Source organism: Tinamus guttatus, unplaced genomic scaffold (genome assembly GCF_059628265.1).
Source record: "Tinamus guttatus ecotype Peru unplaced genomic scaffold, ASM5962826v1 Tinamus_guttatus_pri_ptg000821l, whole genome shotgun sequence".
NCBI classification, from domain to species: Eukaryota; Metazoa; Chordata; class Aves; order Tinamiformes; family Tinamidae; genus Tinamus; species Tinamus guttatus.
The window spans coordinates 18,086-39,764 of NW_028289355.1; the positions used below are offsets into that span (position 1 = coordinate 18,086).

The window sequence follows — 21,679 nt, forward strand, 5'->3', positions numbered from 1 at the left end:
GAGGGATGGATAGAGGGACGGAGGGAGGGAGGGAGGGATGGAGGGACAGGGGGATGGACACAGGCGCCCTGTGCCGGCAGGGAATTCGCCAAGGAGCGCGAGCGCGTGGAAAACCGACGGGCCTTCCTCAAGCTGCGGCGGCAGCAGCAGATCGAGCGCGAGCTCAACGGCTACATGGAGTGGATCTCCAAGGCGGGTGAGGGCGGTGGCAGCGGCGGTGGCCCTGTCCCCACGCGGACGTCCCCTGTCCCTCGCGGTGCTGGAGGCTTCGCTTGCTCCGTTCTGCATCCCTGGCGCGCGCTAGATGCGGTGTTGACTCCGCGCTGCATCCCTGCATCCCTCCATCCTCCATCCTTCCATCCCTCCATCCTTCCTTCCCTCTATTCCTCCTCCCTCCATCCCGTATTCCTGTATCCCTGCATCCCTCCGTCCTCCATCCTTCCTTCCCTCTGTTCCTCCCTCCCTCCATCCCGTATTCCTGTATCCCTGCATCCCTCCATCCTCCATCCTTACATCCCTCCATCCTTCCTTCCCTCTATTCCTCCCTCCCTCCATCCCGCATTCCTGTATCCCTGCATCCCTCCATCCTCCATCCTTCCATCCCTCCATCCTTCCTTCCCTCTATTCCTCCCTCCCTCCATCCTGCATTCCTGTATCCCTGCATCCCTCCATCCTTCATCCTTCCATCCTTCCATCCCTCCTTCCCTGCATCCCATTCCTTCATCCCTCCATCCCATCCCTCCATCCTTCTTTCTCTCTATCCCTCCATCCCTCTATTCCTCCCTCCATCCCTCTATTCCTCCCTCCCTCCATCCTTCATCCCTGCATCCCATTCCTTCATCCCTCCATCCCATCCCTCCATCCTTCTTTCTCTCTATCCCTCCATCCCTCTATTCCTCCTCCCCTCCATCCTGCATCCCTCCATCCTTCCATCCCTCCCTCCCTGCATCCCATCCCTTCATCCCTCCTTCCCTGCATCCCATCCTTCCCTCCATCCCTCCCTCCCTGCCTTCTTCCACCTCTCCATCCCTGTATCCCTCCATCCTCCCATCCCAACCCTCCATCCTGCATCCCTCCGCTCTGCATCCCCGGGTTCCGCTGGCCGCTCAGGGGGCCTTGGTGGCCTCGGTGGCCACTCGCTGGCCTTGGTGGCCCTGGTGGCCGGGCTGAGCCGGGCGCTTCCCCCCCAGAAGAGGTGATCCTGGCGGAGGACGATGCCGAGGCCGAGCCGCGACTCCCGTTCGATGGTAAGTGCCCAAATCAGGGGTTTTGTAGCCCAAAAAAAGGTTTGATAGCCCAAGCCAAGGGGCTGTATGGCCCTGAGCTGGGGGTTGGTAGCCACATCTAGGGGATCAGCAGCCACACGTGGCGGGCTGGTAGCCACCTGTGGGCGGTTGGTAGCCCCGTGCAGGGGGGTGGTAGCCATGCCCAGGAGGTTGGTAGCCGCATTCAAAGGGTCAGTGGGCCTGCATGGGGTAGGTAGCCACAGCAAGGGGGTTGGTAGCCACATCCAGAGGGTTTTTAGCCGCATCCAGGGGGTCAGTAGCCCTGGGCGGGGATTTGGTAGCCACATCCAGAGGGTTGGGAGCTGCATCCAGGGGGTCGGTAGCCGCATCCAGGGGGCTGATAGCCCTGCACTGGGGGTTGGTAGCTGCATCCAGTGGTTGGTAGCCACATCCAGGGGGTCAGTAGCCCCACAATGGGGGTCGGTAGCTGCATCCAGTGGGTCAGTAGCCCCAGGCGGGGATTTGGTAGCCACATCCAGAGAGTTGGGAGCCGCATCCAGGGGATTGGTAGCCCTGTGCTGGGGATTGGTAGCCGCATCCAGGGGGTCGGTAGTCTCGTGCAGGGATTTGGTAGTCGCATGCAGCGGGTCGGTAGCCCTGGGCGGGGATTTGGTAGCCGCATCCAGAGGGTCGGTAGCCGCATCCAGGAAGTCAGTAGCCCCACGCTGGGGATTGGTAGCTGCATCCAGTGAGTTGGTAGCCCCGGGCAGGGATTTGGTAGCCGCATCCAGAGGGTTGGGAGCCGCATCCAGGGGGTCGGTGGCCCCGCGCGGGGGGTCGGTGGCCCCGCGGTGGCCCCGGGCCGCGCCGGGTGACACCCGTCTCGCTTGCCGCGCGTGGCCGCCGTGGGAGCCCTGCGCCGGGCCACCCTGCAGCGCAGCCACACGGACCTGCTGCGGCCCGAGGGCGCCGAGGAGCCGCTGGCCGACATCGCCGCCGTGGGTACGGGCGGGACGCGTCCCCCGTGCTGTCACCGTGTCCCCGCCGTGTTCCCCGCGCTGTCACCGTGTCCCCACCGTGTCCCCTGCACCGCCACCAGGGCCCTGCTGTGTCCCCTGCACCGTCACCGTGTTCCCTGCACCATCACCGCGTCCCCCCCGTGTCCCCTGTGCCGTCACCGTGTCCCCAGTGTGTCCTCTGCACCGTCACCGTGTCCCCCTCGTGTCCCCTGCGCCATCACCAGGGCCCCGCTGTGTCCCCTGCACCGTCACCGCATCCACGTGTTCCCCACACCATCAGCATGTTCCCTGTGCTGTCACCGCGGCCCCCGTGTCCCCCACACTGTCACCGTGTCCCCTGCACCATCACCGTGGACCCGCTGTGTCCCCTGCACCACCACCGCATCCACGTGTCCCCCGCACCATCACCATGTCCCCTGCACTGTCACCACGGTCCCCCCTGTCCCCTCCACCATCACCGTGTCCCCCTCGTGTCCCCTGTGCCACCACCAGGGCCCCGCTGTGTCCCCTGCACCATCACCATGTCCATGTGTTCTCCGCACCATCGCCGCATCCCCCGCGCTGTCACCGTGTCCCCACCGTGTCCCCCACACCGTCACCATGTCCCCCCCATGTCCCCTGCACCATCACCAGGGCCCAACTGTGCCCCCCGCACTGTCAACACGGTCCCCCGTGTCCCCTGCACCGTCACCGTGTCCCCCCCGTGTCCCCTGCACCACCACCAGGGCCCCACTGTGTCCCCTGCACCGTCACCGTGTCCACGTGTTCCCCACACCATCACTGTGTCCCCTGTGCTGTCACCGCAGCCCTCCCTGTGTCCCCCACGCTGTCACCATGTCCCCCGCACCTTCACCATGTCCCCCACACTGTCACCGTGTCCCCCGCGCTGTCACCGTGGCCCCTGCACCATCACCGTATCCCACGCGCTGTCATTGTGTCCCCTTGCCATCACTGCATCCTCCTGGCTGTCAGTGTCCCCCGCGCCATCATTGTGTCCCCCACGCTGTCACCTCGTCCCCCTCGCTGTCACTGTGGCCCCCACATGGTGCCACTCACACCATGTCATTCCCTGCGCTGTCCCCCCTTGTGGTGTCACCCCGCCACGGTGTTCTCACGTCCCCCCTTACGATGTCCCCATGCCCTCCCCACGGTGTCCCCATGTCCCCCGCGGAGTCCCCTGTAGCCCAGGCTGTATCCCCATGTCCCTGCAGTGTCCCCATGTCCCCATGGTGTCCCCATATCCTCGCATGTCCCCATGTACCCATGGTGTCCCCATGTGCCCACGTGTCCCCATATCCCCCAATGTACCCATGGTGTCCCCATATCCCCACATGTCCCCATATCCTTGCATGTCCCCATGTGCCCATGGTGTCTCCATGTCCCTGCGGTGTCCCCAAGTGGCCATGATGTCCCCCTGTCCCCACGTGTCCCCATGCCCCCGTGGTATTCCCATATCCCTGTGTGTCCCCATGTACCCATGATGTCCCCATATCCCCATGTCCCCACGTCCCTGCCGTGTCCCCCCATCCCCGCCGTGTCCCCATGCCCCCGCTGTGTCCCCACGTCCCCGCCATATCCCCATGTACCTATGATGTCCCCACACCCTCACCGTGTCCCCACGTCCCCGCCATGTCCCCATGATGTCCCCATATCCCTGCGTGTTCCCGCACCCCCGCGTGTCCCCACGTGTCCCCACGTCCCCGTGTGTCCCCACACCCCCAAGTGTCCCCCTGGACCCCACTGTGTCCCCATACCCCCGCTTGTCCCCAAGTACCCATGATGTCCCCCCGTCCCCGCCGTGTCCCCGTGTCCCCGCGTGTCCCCATGTCCCTGCCGTGTCCCCATGTCCCTGCCATGACCCCCTGTCCCCGCGTGTTCCCCTGTCCCCACTGTGTCCCCGTGTCCCCCCGTCCCGCCATGTCCCCCTGCCCCGTGTGTCCCCACACCCTGCCGTGTCCCCATATCCCCGCGTGTCCCCATGTCCCTGCCATGACCCTCTGTCCCCGCGTGTTCCCCTGTCCCCACTGTGTCCCCGTGTCCCCCCGTCCCGCCATGTCCCCCTGTCCCCACGTATCACCACGCCCCCGCGTGTCCCCACACCCCGCCGTGTCCCCATGTCCCTGCCATGTCCCCCTGCCCTGCGTGTCCCCACACCCTGCCGTGTCCCCATATCCCCGCGTGTCCCCATGTCCCTGCCATGACCCCCTGTCCCCGTGTATCCCCACACCCTCACGTGTCCCCCTGTCCCCACACGTCCCCCCGTCCCCGCCGTGTCCTCCTGTCCCCACACGTCCCCGCGTTGTCCCCGCGCCAGGCTCGCCGTTCGCGCGCGCCAGCCTCAAGAGCGCCAAGCTGGAGAACGCGGCGTTCCTGCACAAGCGCGAGCGGCGCCTGCGCTTCCTCATCCGCCGCGTGGTCAAGACCCAGGCCTTCTACTGGACCGTGCTGGGCCTGGTGGCCCTCAACACGCTCTGCGTGGCCATCGTGCACTACGACCAGCCCGACTGGCTCTCCGACTTCCTCTGTGAGACGCCGGGATGGGCGCGGGAATCCGCTTGGGAACCGGGATGGGTGCTGGAATCCAGCTGGGAACTGGGATGGGTGCAGGAATCTGGTCAGGAACTGGGATGGGTGTGGGAAGCAGTTGGGGGACCGGGATGGGCTCGGGAATCCAGTTGGGAACCAGGATGGGAGCGGGAATCTGGTCAGGAACTGGGATGGGTGTGGAAAGCAGGCTGGGGACCGGGATGGGCATGGAAACCAGGACAAAGATGGGGACCAGGATGGGTGCGGGAACGAGGTTGGGAACTGGGATGGGCGCGGGAATCTGGTCAGGAACTGGGATGGGTGTGGGAACCACGCTGGGGACCGGGATGGGGACCAAGATGGGGACCAGGATGGGTGCGGGAAGCAGCTGGGGGACCGGGATGGGTGCGGGAACCAGGATGGGTGTGGGAAGCAGCTGGGGACCAGGCTGGGGACCCAGATGGGGACCGGGATGGGTGCAGCAATCCGTTTGGGAACCGGGATGGGTGCGGGAAGCAGCTGGGGGCCCGGGACGGGTGCGGGAATCCAGTTGTGGGCTGGAATGGGGACAGGATGGGTGTGGGGACCAGGTTGGGGACCAAGATGGGGACAGGAGGGGGTTCAAAAGGGTGTGGGGAGCAGTTTGGGGACCAGGATGGGTGCGGGAACCAGGTTGGGAACTGGGATGGGTGTGGGAACCAGGTTGGGGACCAGGATGGGGACCAGGATGGGTGTGGGAACTAAGTGGGAACTGGGATGGGTGCGGGGACCAGGATGGGGACTAGGATGGGGACCAGGATGGGTGCAGGGACCAGTGTGGGGACTGGGATGGGTGCAGGGACCAGGATGGGGACCAGGACGGGTGCAGGAACTGGTGCAGGGACCAGAATGGATGTGGGAACCAGTGCAAGGTCCAGGAATTGGTGCATGGACCAGGATGGGTGCAGGGACCGGTGTGGGGACTGGGATGGGTGCAGGAACCGGGCATGGGAACCAGCACGGAACCAGGTGCGGGAACCAGGTCCGGGAATGGGAACCGGGTGCAGGGACCATGGGAACCGGCTCTGGGAAGCTCCCCGGATACAGGAGCAACGCGCCAGCCTCCCACCCGGCCGCTCTCTCCCCGCTTCCCTTTGCAGACTATGCAGAATTCATTTTCTTGGGACTCTTTATGTCCGAAATGTTTATAAAAATGTACGGACTGGGCACGCGGCCTTATTTCCACTCCTCCTTCAACTGCTTCGACTGTGCCGTAAGCGCGTCCCCGGCTCGAGCGCGTGTCACCGCGCGTCCCCCAGCCCTGACGCCCGTGTCCCCCAACGCAGGTCATCATCGGAAGCATCTTCGAGGTGATCTGGGCCGTGGTGAAGCCGGGAACGTCCTTCGGGATCAGCGTGTTGCGAGCTCTCAGGTTACTCCGGATTTTCAAAGTCACCAAGTGAGTGGCCACGATGGTGGTGGGCGCACACCCGGGTGCCCTTGGGTGCCCTTGGGTGCCCTTGGGTGCCCTTGCGTACTCTTGGGTGCCCTTGGGTGCCCTTGGGTACTCTTGGGTGCCCTTGGGTGCTCTTGGGTACTCTTGGGTGCCCTTGGGTGCTCTTGGGTGCCCTTGGATGCTCTTGGGTGCCGTTGGGTGCCGTTGGGTGCCCTTGGGTACTCTTGGGTGCCCTTGGGTGCTCTTGGGTACTCTTGGATGCCCTTGGGTGCCCTTGGGTGCTCTTGGGTACTCTTGGGTGCCCTTGGATGCCCTTGGGTGCTCTTGCCTCGTGTCCCCACCAGGTACTGGGCTTCCCTGCGGAACCTCGTGGTCTCCCTGCTGAACTCCATGAAGTCCATCATCAGCCTCCTCTTCCTCCTCTTCCTCTTCATTGTCGTCTTCGCCCTCTTGGGGATGCAGCTTTTTGGGGGACAGTGAGTAGATGGGGGAGGAGATGGACCCAAAACAGCTTGGGAGATGGTCCGTGGCACCCCAGGGTGCTGGTCTTGGGTGCTGGGTGCCAGATTTGGATGCTGAGTACCATATTTGGGCATTGGACACAAGATTTGGGCACTAGGTGTCATTTTTGGTGCCGAGCTTGGGTTCTGGGCACCAGGTTTGGGTGCTAGGTGCCACGTTTAGGTGCTAGGTGACATTTGGGGGTACTGGGTGCCAGGTTTGGGCACTGGGTGCTGGTTTGGGGCACAGGGTACCGGGTTTGAGGGCTATTTTAGGATGCTGGGTCCCGGTTTCAGGGGCTGGGTTCTAGGTTGGATGCCATTTTTGGGTGCTGGGCTCAGATACCAAGTACCAGATTTGGGTGCTGGGTGGCATTTTGGGGCACTCGGTGCCATTTTTGGGTGCTGGGCTCAGATAGCAAGTACCAGATTTGGGTGCTGGGTGGCATTTTGGGGCACTCGGTGCCATTTTTGGGTGCTGGGAGCTTGGCTCAGATACCAAGTACCAGATTTGGGTGCTGGGTGGCATTTTGGGGCACTCGGTGCCATTTTTGGGTGCTGGGCTCAGATACCAAGTACCAGATTTGGGTGCTGGGTGGCATTTTGGGGCACTCGGTGCCATTTTTGGGTGCTGGGCTCAGATAGCAAGTACCAGATTTGGGTGCTGAGTGGCGTTTTGGGGCACTCAGTGCCATTTTTGGGTGCTGGGAGTTGGGCTCAGATACCAAGTACCAGATTTGGGTGCTGGGTGGCGTTTTGGGGCACTCGGAGCCATTTTTGGGGACTGGGTGCCAGAGTTGGACACAGTCCTATCCCCTTCGCCCCCCACCAGGTTCAACTTTGATGACGGGACCCCCCCCACCAACTTCGACACCTTCCCGGCTGCCATAATGACAGTTTTCCAGGTGGGACCCACGTGTGGTGGGACCCAGGGGACCCTTCACCCATGGCGGGTGACGAACAGACCTGGGACCCCCCATGGCCACCTCGCTGTCCCCCCAGATCCTGACGGGCGAGGACTGGAACGCGGTCATGTACGACGGCATCAAGTCGCAGGGCGGCGTCAAGAGCGGCATGGTCTTCTCCGTCTACTTCATCGTCCTCACCCTCTTCGGCAACTGCATCCCGGCGGTGGCACCGCTGGCGTCTGGGGGGCACCGGACGCCTGGGCCCCTCTCCAGGCTGGTGGGAGCGATGGGATGGGAATGGGGGACAGGACGCCTGGAGTCCCTGCGTCTTGGTGGGATCAAGGGGATGGGGAACAGGATGACTTGTCCCCCCGTGACTTGGTGGGATCAAGGGGATGGGGATGGGCAGCAGGACGGCTGGGTCCCCTCCCGGCCACCCTTGTTGTCCCTTTGCCTTGACGGGGCGCCCAGACACCCTCCTGAACGTCTTCTTGGCCATCGCGGTGGACAACCTGGCCAACGCGCAGGAGCTCACCAAGGTGAGGCCGCCCGGCACCGCGCACCCTCGGGGGGACACGGGGACAGAGCGGTGACGTCCCCGTCCCCGCCGCCTCGCAGGACGAGCAGGAGGAGGAGGAAGCCGCCAACCAGAAGCTGGCGCTGCAGAAGGCCAAGGAGGTGGCCGAAGTGAGCCCGCTGTCGGCGGCCAACATGTCCATCGCCATGTGAGTGCCGATGACCATGACACCTCCTGTGGCTCCTTCCTCGCCCTCCTCATCCTCCCATCCTCGCCCTCGCAGGAAGGAGCAGCAGAGGAACCAGAAGGCCTCCAAGTCGGTGTGGGAGCAGCGGGCGAGCGAGCTGCGCAAGCAGAACCTGCTGGCGAGCCGCGAGGCGCTCTACAGCGAGCTGGAGCCCGAGGAGCGCTGGAAGCTGGCGTACGCGCGCCCGCTGCGCCCCGACGCCAAGACCCACCTGGACCGCCCGCTGCTCGTGGACCCCCGCGAGAACCGCAACAACAACACCAACCGGACGCGGCCCGGCGAGCCGGCGCCGCCGCGCGCCGACGACGAGGCGCCCCGCAAGCTCCCGGCGCGCTCCGGCGAGCTCCGTGGCGCCCCGGGCGAGCGCCGGCCGCGCGCGCCCAAGGAGAGCCGGGCGGGCTCGCCGCGCGCCCCCGGAGAGCGGGACGAGCCCCGGCGGCCCCGCGGAGGCCCGCGGAGGGAGGCCGAGGGCCACCAGGAGGCCGGGCGGCCCGAGCGGCGCCAGCGGCACCGGCCCGAGGGCGAGGGGGGCGAGCGGCGGCGGCGGCACCGGCACGCGGCGCCCGGCGAGGCCGAAGGGCGCCGCGACGACAAGGAGCGGCGGCACCGGCGGCGCAGGTGAGCGGCGGCCCACGGGGAGGGCTGCGGCGCGTCCCCATGGTGTCCCCAAGCTGAGTCCTCCGTTGTCCCCATGTCCCCAGGGAGCCGCAAGCCACCGCGGTGCCCACCCTGTCCACCACCCGCCCCATCCAGCAAGCGCCGGTGGCCGAGGACATTGACAACATGAAGAACAACAAGTTGGCCACCAACGAGCCCCCTGTGGCCACTGCCGTCACCCGCCCGCCCAGCCCGCCACCCATGGGCAACCACCTGGAGGGCCAGCGGCGGGGGACCCACGTGGCCCCCGAGAGCACCCCGGTGGCCACCGAGCCCAGCCAGGTGCCCCGGCGGCCCGAGCACACGGCCGTGGACATCCCACCGCCACCGGGACCACCGGTGGCCCTGCGCAACGCCGTGGTGCAAGGTGGGCAACCAAGACGTGGCTATGGGTGGCCACCCTGCTGGGGCCGCCAAGCGAGCGGGCACCGATGCCTTGTGTCCCTGCAGTGAACAAGAACGCCAACCCCGACCCGCTGCCCAAGAAGGAGGAGGAGGAGAAGAAGGAGGAGGAAGGCAGCGAGCAGGAGGAGAACGGGCCCAAGCCCATGGTGCCCTACAGCTCCATGTTCATCCTCTCCACCACCAACCCGTGAGTGACACGGGGACGTGGAGGGGACACGTGGCGCCCGGTGGGGCCCTGGCTCAACGCCGTGTCCCCTCCGTGGTGGCAGCTTCCGCCGGCTCTGCCACTACATCGTCAACCTGCGCTACTTCGAGATGTGCATCCTCCTGGTCATCGCCATGAGCAGCATCGCGCTGGCCGCCGAGGACCCCGTGCAGCCCAACGCGCCCCGCAACAACGTGAGCGCCACGGGGGTCCCTGTCCCCGTGGTCACCTGGTCTGGACCCCGAGGGACACCCATGGGGATGCTCGTCCTCATGGACACCTTCTTCTGCCCCCAAAGCCAACCCATGGGGATGTTCATCCCCACGGACACCTTCTTGTGCCCCCAAAGCCAACCCATGGGGATGCTCGTCCCTGTGGACACCTTGTCCTGCCCCCAAGACACCTGTGGGGATACTTGTCCCCATGGACACCTTGTCCTGCCCCTGAGAGCTACCTGCGGGGATACTTGTCCTCATGGACACCTTCTTGTGCCCCCAAAGCCAACCCATGGGGATGCTCATCCCCGTGGACACCTTGTCCTGCCCCCAAGACACCTGTGGGGATACTTGTCCCCATGGCCACCTGGTCCTGCCCCTGAGAGCCACCTGTGGGGATACTTGTCCCCATGGACACCTTCTTGTGCCCCCAAAGCCAACCCATGGGGATGCTCATCCCCGTGGACACCTTGTCCTGCCCCCCAAGACACCTGTGGGGATACTTGTCCCCATGGCCACCTTGTCCTGCCCCTGAGAGCCACTTGTGGGGATGCTCGTCCCCATGGACACCTTCTTGTGCCCCCAAAGCCAACCCATGGGGATGCTCATCCCCATGGCCACCTTGTCCTGCCCCTGAGAGCCGCCTATGGGGCTGCTTGGTCCCATGGCTGCTGGGTTGTCCCTACGCTGCTGTCCCCGTCACCTCCGCTCCCTTCTCCCCCCAGGTCCTGCGCTACTTCGACTACGTCTTCACGGGCGTCTTCACCTTCGAGATGGTGATCAAGGTGAGCGGGGAGGGGACATCAGGGGATACCGAAGGGAGGGATCTGGCCACCCCGTGTCCCCCCCTCAGCCGCTGTCCCCGTCCCCACAGATGGTGGATTTGGGACTGGTGCTGCACCAAGGCGCCTATTTCCGGGACCTCTGGAACATCCTGGACTTCATCGTGGTCAGCGGGGCCCTGGTGGCCTTCGCCTTCACGTGAGTGCCCGGACGCCTGGGCCCTCCCACGCTCCTGGGGGCCGTGGTGACACGGGGGACAGTGCGGGGGACTGGGTCTCTATGGCATTTGTGCTTTTGAGCAGCTCCCAGTTACTCCCAGTGCTTCCCACCACCTTCCAGCAGCTCCCAGTTACTCCCAGTGCTTCCCACCACCTTCCAGCAGTTCCCGGTTACTCCCAGTGCTTCCCACCACATTCCAGCACCTCCCAGTCCCTCCCAGTCTCTTGCAGTCCCCCCCAGGCTGCTCATGTCCCTCCTGCATCTGCCCTTGGCTCCTGCTGGGACCCAGGGCCAGGCCTGGGGCACTGACACACACGCACAAGCGCGTACAACCGCACAACCGCATGCACAACCGCATGCACAAGCGCACACCCGCATGCACAAGCGCACACCCGTCCCCTGTGCTCCACTGGTGTCGTGTCCACCGTGTAGTCGCTGTCCTGCCGTGCCGCTTGCTGCCGTGTCACCCCGTGTCACCTCGTGTCACCCCTATTGCTCCCGCTCACCCTGCAGCCCCCTTGGGTGCCCAAGGGTCCCAGAGCTCCCAGGACTCCTCCCAAAGGGATATGCAAACTCCAGGAGAAGACACGGAGCAAAATCCCATAGGTGTATAATCCCTTAGAAAAGGGGGAATAATCCCATAGGAAAGGTGCATAACCTGCCAATAAAGAGGCAAAATTCTCTAATAAAGGATAAAAAATCAGGTAAGGAAATGGATAATTTGGTAAAGAATTGCATAATCCGTCAAGGAAATGCATAACCTCTTTGCGAAGGATGCAAAATCTCCCAGGAAAAACTGCAAAAATGTCCCAGCAAAATATAATCCCTTAGTAAAGGATGGATAATCTCAGGAAGAGCAGGCATGATCTCCTGGTATAGGATGCCAAATGCCTTAGTGAAGGAGGCATAATCCTATCGGGAAGGATCCATAATCCGTTAGGGAAGGAGAATCTGCTAATAAGGGTGCATAATCTCTTGGGAAAGGGATAATCTGTTAGTGAAGGAAGCATAATCTCCAGGAAGGGGAATGCCCTGATCCCATAGGGAAGGATGCCCAATGCTATAGGGATGGATACGCAATCCCATAGGGAAGGATACCCAATGCCGTAGGGAAGGATGTGCAATCCCATAGGGAAGGACGTGCAATCCCAAAGGGAAGGATGCCCAATCCCATAGGGAAGGATGCCCGATCCCATAGGGAAGGATGCGCAATCCCATAGGGAAGGACGCGCAATCCCATAGGGAAGGACGCGCAATCCCATAGGGAAGGACGTGCAATCCTATAGGGAAGGACGTGCAATCCCATAGGGAAGGATGCCTGATCCCATAGGGAAGGATGCCCAATGCCATAGGGAAGGATGCGCAATGCCATAGGGAAGGATGTCCAATGCCATAGGGATGGATGCGCAATCCCATAGGGATGGATGCGCAATCCCATAGGGAAGGATGCGCAATCCCATAGGGAAGGATGTGCAATCCCATAGGGAAGGATGCGCAATCCCATAGGGAAGGACGTGCAATCCTATAGGGAAGGATGCCCAATCCCATAGGGAAGGAACTCCCATAGGGAAGGAACTCCCATAGGGAAGGCCCCACAATCCCGCCCTGTGTCCCGGCCGAGGCCGCGCGACCCCGCGGGGACGGTGGCCGTGGCCGGCTGTCACCTCTCACCCTTCCTTGTCTCTCCCCGCCGCCACCGCCGCCACCGCAGGAGCAGCTCACGGTAAAGCCCCCCGGCCGCCGCGTCCCGCTCGCTCCGTCTCCGTCCTCCCGTGCGCTCCGTGTGCGTCGCTTGGAGCGCCACCCGCCCTGGCCCCGTCCCGGTCCCCGACGTGGAGGGGACACGCGGGTCCCTTGGGGTCCCCCCGGCGCTCGTGAGCTGAGCGCGACGGGTCTCAGCTGCTCCACACTGGGAATACGGGTGGTGGGAAGGGGGGAGAATTCCTTGACAATTCCTGGGTGTGGGATGGGGACGGGGGGACACGGAGGCAGCCCAGGGCGCCAGGACCTCACGGACGCCCTGTGCCCTCGGCAGCGGCAGCAGCAAAGGGAAGGACATCAACACCATCAAGTCCCTCCGCGTCCTCCGCGTCCTCCGGCCCTTGAAGACCATCAAGAGGCTCCCAAAGCTCAAGGTGGGTCATGATCAGGGTGAGAAGGTCCTCAGGGTGGGGAATCCTCAAGGTTGGGGTCCCCGCTTGTCCCAGGGTGCCACCGAGCCCATGCTGTGTCCCCCTCCAAGGCCGTCTTCGACTGCGTGGTGAACTCGCTCAAGAACGTCCTCAACATCCTCATCGTCTACATGCTCTTCATGTTCATCTTCGCCGTGGTGGCCGTGCAGCTCTTCAAGGGCAAGTTCTTCTACTGCACCGATGAGTCCAAGGAGTTTGAGAAGGACTGCAGGTGGGGACAAGGGGCATGGGGACACGATGGGGCCCTGCGGGTCCTCCCCTTGGCGCTCTGGTGCCACCGCGTGTCCCCGTGCAGGGGGGAGTACCTGGTCTACGAGAAGGACAACGAGGTGAAGGCGCAGAAGCGGGAGTGGAAGAAGTACGACTTCCACTACGACAACGTGCTCTGGGCGCTGCTCACCCTCTTCACCGTCTCCACGGGAGAAGGATGGCCCCAGTAAGCGTGCAGGTGGCTCACGGATGCTCTCCAACATGCAGGAGACCCATGGGTGCTCTCTCATGCCCTGGAGGCCCATGGGTGCTCTCGAGGCTCACGGGTGCTCTCCCACACACAGGGGAGGAGGCCCATGGATGCTCTAGAGGCCCATGGGTGCTCTCTCATGCTCTAGAGGCCTATGGGTGCTCTCCCACACACAGGAGGCCCATGGGTGCTCTCTGATGCTCTGGGGGCCCATGGGTGCTCTCTGATGCTCGGAAGGCCCATGGGTGCTCTCTGATGCTCTGAGGACCCATGGGTGCTCTCCTGCACACTAGTGAGCTTCTCGGGTTCTCACCCAGACCCAAGCCGAGCACTTCCCAGAGCCTCGAGCCCTGTTTTGGGTGCCCAGATGCCTGGGTCCCTCAGGGTGCCCTCGGACCACCCTGGAGATGCCCCTGGTCACCTCCTGGTCACCTCCCCACCCCACCTCTGCCCTCGCCCCGCCACAGGGTCCTCAAGCACTCGGTGGATGCCACCTATGAGAACCAGGGCCCCAGCCCGGGCTACCGCATGGAGATGTCCATCTTCTACGTGGTCTACTTCGTGGTCTTCCCCTTCTTCTTCGTCAACATCTTCGTGGCCTTGATCATCATCACCTTCCAGGAGCAGGGTGACAAGATGATGGAGGAGTACAGCCTGGAGAAGAACGAGGTGGGGACCATCCTGGGCCATCCGCCACGGGGGACATGTCCCCCGGTGACGGTGACACCAGCGTTGTCCCCTCTGCAGAGGGCCTGCATTGACTTTGCCATCAGCGCCAAGCCCCTGACGCGCCACATGCCCCAGAACCGCCAGAGCTTCCAGTACCGCATGTGGCAGTTCGTGGTGTCCCCTCCCTTCGAGTACACCATCATGGCCATGATCGCCCTCAACACCATCGTCCTCATGATGAAGGTGGCCCCAGCGGGGACGTGGTGGCGGTTTGGGCCTGGGGTCTGTCCTTGATCCCCGTGCCTGTCCCTGCTCTCTGTCCCATCCCGGTTCTCCTGGACCCATTCTGTGTCCCCTAGATCTGTCTCTGTCCCCTTGGGGACTGCCCCAGGACTCTCTCTTGTCCCCATGCTCCTGTCCCTGTGGCCCAGGACCTGTCCCTGTCCCTGTTTGCTGGGCTCTGTCCCTATTCCCTAGGTCCCATCTTGTCCCCTAGGACCCATCCTCTCCCCTGGGCCTGTCCCCATCCTCCTCCATCTCTGCTGTCCCCTAGGGCCCATCCTATCCCCCCAGCTCCGTGCTGTCCCCAAGGACCCAGCCCCGGTCCCCGTCCCCACCTCTGGTGTCCCCTCCTGCAGTTCTACGACGCCTCGGACGCCTACGAGAACGTGCTCAAGATGTTCAACAACGTCTTCACCTCCCTCTTCTCCCTCGAGTGTCTCCTCAAGATCATGGCCTTCGGTGTCCTGGTAGGTGCCACCACCCTGCGGTCACCTCCCCAGCCCTGGGCTCCACTCTTCCTCCTCCTGCTCCATTGGTTTTCTCCTTCCTTCCCAGAATTACTTCCGCGATGCCTGGAATATCTTCGATTTTGTCACTGTCCTGGGGAGCATCACAGACATCCTGGTGACTGAGTTTGGGGTGAGTGACGGCCACCACTGCTGGTCATGTAGGGGCTGCCACTGGGCTCGGATACAGCACAAGACTCGGATCTGCTCCGGACTCGGATCCCAGTGTGGGCTCTCAGATCCCAGCATGGATCTCGGATCTGGAGCGGGGTCTCAGATCCCAGTGTGAGCTCTTGGATCCCAGCATGGGGTCTGGGATACTGGGGAGGGCTCTTGGATACTAGGGAGGGCTCTTGGATCCAGTGCAGGGTCTCAGGTCCCAGCGAGGGCTCTTGGACCTGGTGGGGGCTCCTGGATCCAGCACAGGCTGTTGGCATCACTTCGGAATCGGATCTGGTGCAGGAGCTCTCAGACGTGGCATGGGCTCTTGGATGCCATCATGGGGTCTGGAATCCGGCGTAGGCTCTTGGATCCCAGTGGGGGCTCTCGGATCCCAGCGAGGGCTCTCGGATCCCAGTGGGGGCTCTCAGATCCAGCGAGGGCTCTCGGATCCCAACGGGGACTCTTGGATCCCAGCGGGGGCTCTCGGATCTCAGCGGGAGCTCTTGCATCCAACGAGGGCTCTTGGATGCAGCAAGGGCTCTTGGATCCAATGAGGGCTCTTGGGTCCCAGTGGGGGCTCTTGGATCCAGTGAGAGCTCTTGGATCCCAGTGGGGTCTTGGATCTAGCAAGGGCTCTTGGATCCCACTGGGGCCTCTCAGATCTAGCGAGGGCTCTTGGATCCCAGTGGGAGCTCTTGGATCCAACAAGGGCTCTCGGATCCCAATGGGAGCTCGTGGATCCAACAAGGGCTCTCGGATCCCAGTGGGAGTTCTTGGATCCAACGAGGGCTCTCGGATCCCAGTGGGAACTCTTGGATCCCACCGTGGGGTCTTGGATCCCAGTGTGAGGTCTTGAATCCAGTGGGGTCTCTCAGCGCTGCTCCGGATCTGGATCCGAGTGGGCTCTCCCGGCACCATTCCGGACGCGGCTCCCGCCCCTCTCCCCGCAGAACAACTTCATCAACCTGAGCTTCCTGCGGCTCTTCCGGGCCGCTCGGCTCATCAAGCTGCTGCGCCAGGGCTACACCATCCGCATCCTGCTCTGGACCTTCGTGCAGTCCTTCAAGGTGAGCGGGGCCGGCCCCGGCGCCGCAGGACCCGCGCGCCCCGACGCCGCGGTGACGGTCCCCGCTCTGCCGCCAGGCCCTGCCCTACGTGTGCCTGCTCATCGCCATGCTCTTCTTCATCTACGCCATCATCGGCATGCAGGTGGGTCCCGCCGCGGCCCCCGCGCGGCACCGCCGGTCGTCCCGCCGCGCCGCCCCTCAGCCCTGTCCCCAAACTGTCCCCAAGGTGTTCGGCAACATCGGCATCGAGGAGGAGGACGAGGAGTCGGCCATCACGCAGCACAACAACTTCCGCACCTTCTTCCAGGCTCTCATGCTGCTGTTTCGGTGCGGAGACGCGGGGACGCCGGCGGCGCCGCGGGATGCGGGTGCTCGGGGTGCAGCGGGGCCTGGTGCTGTGGGTGCTGGATGCTATGGGTTTGATGGGTGCTATGGGTTTTATGGGTGCTACGGGTGCTGCACGTTCCATGGGTGCTGCACGTTCCATGGGTGCTGCACGTTCTATGGGTGCTATAAGTGCTGGGGGCTGGGTACTATGGGTGCTATAGGTGCCATGGATGCTACGGGTGCTGTATGCTGGATGCTATGGGTGCTATAGGTGCCATGGATGCTACGGGTGCTGTATGCTGGATGCTATGGGTGCTATGCATGCTATGGACGCTATGAGTGTTGTGTGCTGGATGCTATGGGTGCTATGGGTTTTATGGATGCTATGGGTGCTGCACATGCTATGGGTACTGCATGTTCTATGGGTGCTGTACATGTTTTGGGTGCTGTAAGTGCTGGGGGCTGGGTACTATGGGTGCTCTAGGTGCCATGGATGCTATGGGTGCTGTATGCTGGATGCTATGAGTGCTATGGGTGCTATGCATGCTATGGACGCTGTGAGTGTTGTGTGCTGGATGCTATGGGTGCTATGGGTTTTATGGACACTATGGGTGCTGCACATGCCATGGGTGCTGCACATTCTATGGGTACTGCATGTTCTATGGGTGCTGCACATGCTTTGGGTGCTGTAAGCGCTGGGGGCTGGGTACTATGGGTGCTATAGGTGCCATGGATGCTATGGGTGCTGTGCGTGTTATGGGTGCTATGGATGCTGTGGATGCTATGAGTGTTGTATGCTGGATGCTATGGGTGCTATAGGTGCCATGGATGCTGTGGGTGCTCTATGCTAGATGCTATGGGTGCTATGGATGCTGGATGCTATGGGTGCTATGGATGCTGCATGCTATGGGTGCTGGATGCTGGATGCCATGGGTGTTATGGATGCTATGGGTGCTGGATGCTGGACGCTATGGGTGCTATGAATGCTATGGGTGCTATGGATGCTGTATGCTATCGATGCTGGATGCTATGGGTGCTGGATGCTATAGGTGCTGTATGCTGGATGCTGTGGGTGCTATGGGTGCCATGGATGCTATGGGTGCTGGATGCTGGATGCTATGGGTGCTATAGGTGCCATGGATGCTGTGGGTGCTCTATGCTAGATGCTATGGGTGCCATGGGTGCCATGGATGCTATGGGTGCTATGGGTGCTGGATGCTGGATGCTATGGATGCTATGGATGCTGCATGCTATGGGTGCTGGATGCTGGATGCTATGGTTGCTATGGATGCTATGGGTGCTGTATGCTGGACGCTATGGGTGCTATGAATGCTATGGGTGCTATGGATGCTGGATGCTATGGGTGCTGGATGCTATGGATGCTATAGGTGCTGTATGCTGGATGCTATGGGTGCTATGGGTGCCATGGATGCTATGGATGCTGGATGCTATGGATGCTATAGGTGCTGTATGCTGGATGCTATGGGTGCTATGGGTGCCATGGATGCTATGGGTGCTGGATGCTGGATGCTATGGGTGCTATGGATGCTATGGGTGCTGTATGCTGGATGCTATGGGTACTATGGGTGCTCTGGGTGCTGCGTACTCTGGGTGCTGGATGTTATGGATGCTGGATGTTATGGATGCTGGATGCTATGGATGCTATGGATGCTATGGATGTTCTGGGTGCTCCGGGTCTATGGGTGGCTGCTCCGGGTGCCATGGGTGCTCCGGGTGCCCCACAGGAGCGCCACCGGCGAGGCCTGGCACGAGATCATGCTGTCCTGCCTCAGCGGGAAGCCCTGTGACGAGAACTCGGGCATCAAGGAGCGCGAGTGCGGCAACGAGTTCGCCTACTTCTACTTCGTCTCCTTCATCTTCCTCTGCTCCTTCCTGGTGGGGCCCGAGCATGGGGAGGGGGAGCGGGAGGAGGATGGGGATGAGGGCGAGGGGGAGGATGGGGGTAAGGGGGAGGAGAATGGGGATGGGGACAAGGAGGAGGAAGAGGATTAGGATGGGGAGGAGGATGAAGAAGAGGATGAGGATGGGGAGGGGGATGGGACTGAGGACAAGGATGAGGACGAGGATGAGGATGAGGATAAGGTGGAGGAGAATGATGATGGGGACGAGGAGGAGGGAGAGGATGAGGATGGGGAGCAGGATGAGGGAGAAGGGGATGGGACTGAGGATGAGGACGAGGATGAGGATGGGAATAAGGGGGAGGAGAATGGGGATGGGGATGAGGAGGAGGGAGAGGATGAGGATGGGGAGCAGGATGAGGGAGATGGGGATGGGACTGAGGATGAGGACGAGGATGAGGATAGGGATAAGGGGGAGGAGAATGGGGATGGGAATGAGGATGGGGATTAGGATGGGAATAAGGGGGAGGAGAATGAGGATGGGGACGGGGAGGAGGATGAAGAAGAGGATGAGGATGGGGAGGGGGATGGGACTGAGGATGAGGATGATGATGGGGATAAGGGGGAGGAGAATGGGGATGGGGATGAGGAGGAGGAAGAGGTTGGGGAGGAGGATGGGAATGAGGAGGAGGAGGATGGGGATGGGAATGAGGATAGGGATAATGAGGATGGGGATAAGGACAAGGACGACCGTGAGGAGGATGGCACCGGGATGAGGATGAGGATGCCGAGGAGGACGAAGGGGCCCTCCCGGCCGCGGCGCCTTCCTCCCGTGCAGATGCTGAACCTCTTCGTCGCCGTCATCATGGACAACTTCGAGTACCTGACGCGCGACTCCTCCATCCTGGGCCCCCATCACCTGGACGAGTACGTGCGCGTGTGGGCCGAGTACGACCCCGCTGCCTGGTAAGCACCCATGGGTGCCCGGGGTGGGGAGGGGGAGCGGGGCCGGGGGGGGGGGGGGGGGGGCGCCCGGACGCCTGGGCCCTCGCAGCACCAAGCCTGTTGGGGAGGAGGAGCAAGCGTTGGGGGCACCGCGATGGGGACGTCCCCGTGTCCCCCTGCACCCTGTGGTGTCACCTGCGGGGGGGCCGTGCCCCCCCCCCGCCCCGGCCCGTTAACCCTCCTCTCTCCTCGTAGGTTTTTGGCAGCCTCTTTTATTCTTCCTCTTTTAGCCCAGCACAAGGGGCTGAGACCCCCCCCCACCCCGGGGGTGTCCCCAATGGGGAGGGGGGTCCTTGCACTGCCCTGGGTGACGCTCTGGTGTCCCCGAGCCCAGAACTGGCCTCACTGGGATTAAGGGAGGGGGCACCCCCTTGCCCCCCCCCCCCCCCCAAAAAAATCCCACTCAAACCCCTCCATTGCAGCTATGAGAGGGGGGTTCTCCCTTCCCGCTCCCGCCATCCGCAGCCGCCCGGACGCCTGGGCCCCGCGTGTCGTGGCCACCCCCCCCCGGGCCGCGCCGGCGGGGGGGTCCGCACTAACCGCCCTGTATTCTTCTTGCAGCGGCCGCATTCATTATAAGGATATGTACAGTTTATTGCGCGTGATCTCTCCCCCCCTGGGCTTAGGCAAGAAATGCCCTCATAGGGTTGCTTGCAAGGTTGGACTTACACTAAAAACCTGCGGAGCATCCCCGGAATGAATGGCGCTTTCTGGTTCCTGGGATATATATATGATAAAGAGCTATCTATATATATATACGGACACATACACGGCCCCCCACCCTGCCCTGCACAACCCCCTCCATGTCCCCAGGGCTGGCCCCGATGCGTCGCAGGGGGCTGAGCTGCATGGAACGTCCCCCTCCTTGTCCCCATCCCGGTCCCTGCTTGCTGCCAAATCCCCCCCCCAGGTGACGTGGGGTGTGTGTTGGGGGGGGGTCTGTGCCCCCCCCCGCCATGGTGCCGCATGCACATGGGCCATGGCCTTCCTCCCCCTCCCACCCTCCTTCTCATCCTCCTCTCCCCATAGGGCTCAAAGCAGGGGGGCGCCCCCCGCCCCACCGCCGCCGCATGGGTTTAAACCTTTTTTCCTCCCTTATTTTTTCTGTCGTTTCGCATTTTTTTCCCCCCTCCATTCCCACCCGTTTTCCTCTTTTTTTCCCCCCACCCTTTCTCCCCTCCGGGCTTTTCCGATGTTCTCTTCCTTTTTGTTCTCTTCCGCTCCCAGGGGCCGCCTGACTTTCATGGATATGTATGAAATGCTGAGACATATGTCCCCACCCCTGGGTTTAGGCAAGAAATGCCCACCCCGTGTTGCTTATAAGGTAGAATAACCCCCCCCGGACCCAGAGCGGACCCCCCCCTCCCGAGACCCCCCCCCAAAACGCGGAGGCTCCCGGCCCCCGGCCGCCGCTCGCGGCCTCTCTTTCCTCTCCTGCCTCCGCTGCGGCCTCGCACAGGACGGGGTGGGTAAGAAGCGTGGACCCCCCCCCCCATAGGAGCGTGTGTGTGTGCGGACCCCCCCCTCCATTCCTTCCCTGGAACCTCCCTCCCTATCCCGGACCATCCTCCTCCTCCCTTCGCATCCCACGGGAATTTGCTTCCCAGGGACCTCCTGGAGGCTCCTCAAGAAGCCCCGTGTGGGTTGGGGGGGGGGATTTGCCCCCCCCCCCCCCGCTGCCTCTGTACCCCCCCCATCGAAACATCCCCCCCTTCCTCCCTCTCCTCCTCCTCCTCCCTCCCCTCCTCTTCCTCCCCCCCCCAGCAGTGAGTGCCCCCCCCCCGCATTTCCCCCCCCCTGCCAGCTGCTGCACCCGCCTGGGGCCGGGATGGGGGGGACGGAGCCGCAACACGGGGGACGCTGCATGTGTCACCCCCCCCCCCATGTCACCGTCCCCCATGGGGGGGGACCTGGCAGCGGGGTGCCCCCCCCCCCCCCAGCTCCGTACCTCATCCCCCCCCCATCGGCGTTGCTCGCTCCCTAGCTCGCATCCCCCCCCCTCAAAAAAAGAACCCCCCCCCCCCGCAAGGGCTGCATGGGGAGGGTCCCCACGGATGTCCCCTCCCATTGAGGGGGGGGGGGACGGGGACACCTCCCGCCACCCACCTGCTCGGAGCAGGGGAGGGCATGGAGGGGGGAGGCTGAGGCCTGGCGAAACTCATTGCATCTCCCGCCTCCTCTCTCTCCCCGCCAGGCACGAGGATGCGCATGGAGGAACGCCCCCCCCCAAACCCCGCTCCGTTGTCCCCAGGTCCCCCTGTTGTCCCCAGAGCGGAGCCGTGCCCGAG

General features: G+C 63.1%; 1 protein-coding gene across 1 annotated transcript in view; it reads left to right on the plus strand.

Moving 5' to 3' along the window:
* Window positions 1-21,679, plus strand: part of LOC104572093 (voltage-dependent P/Q-type calcium channel subunit alpha-1A) — a gene marked incomplete at its 3' end in the record, with an annotated part of 42,555 nt that overhangs the window by 13,389 nt on the left and 7,487 nt on the right. Inside the window, 30 exon segments of the mRNA XM_088537607.1 lie at window positions 81-196; window positions 1,191-1,247; window positions 2,139-2,228; window positions 4,560-4,769; window positions 5,911-6,023; window positions 6,097-6,209; window positions 6,551-6,682; window positions 7,539-7,611; window positions 7,709-7,826; window positions 8,086-8,153; window positions 8,233-8,339; window positions 8,415-8,996; window positions 9,080-9,402; window positions 9,486-9,627; window positions 9,710-9,839; window positions 10,586-10,645; window positions 10,735-10,841; window positions 12,898-12,997; window positions 13,105-13,265; window positions 13,350-13,490; window positions 13,982-14,183; window positions 14,262-14,426; window positions 14,822-14,932; window positions 15,021-15,104; window positions 16,084-16,200; window positions 16,277-16,342; window positions 16,427-16,527; window positions 18,273-18,423; window positions 19,225-19,352; window positions 20,619-20,715. Coding sequence (XP_088393733.1) covers window positions 81-196; window positions 1,191-1,247; window positions 2,139-2,228; window positions 4,560-4,769; window positions 5,911-6,023; window positions 6,097-6,209; window positions 6,551-6,682; window positions 7,539-7,611; window positions 7,709-7,826; window positions 8,086-8,153; window positions 8,233-8,339; window positions 8,415-8,996; window positions 9,080-9,402; window positions 9,486-9,627; window positions 9,710-9,839; window positions 10,586-10,645; window positions 10,735-10,841; window positions 12,898-12,997; window positions 13,105-13,265; window positions 13,350-13,490; window positions 13,982-14,183; window positions 14,262-14,426; window positions 14,822-14,932; window positions 15,021-15,104; window positions 16,084-16,200; window positions 16,277-16,342; window positions 16,427-16,527; window positions 18,273-18,423; window positions 19,225-19,352; window positions 20,619-20,715 — 4,165 coding nt within the window.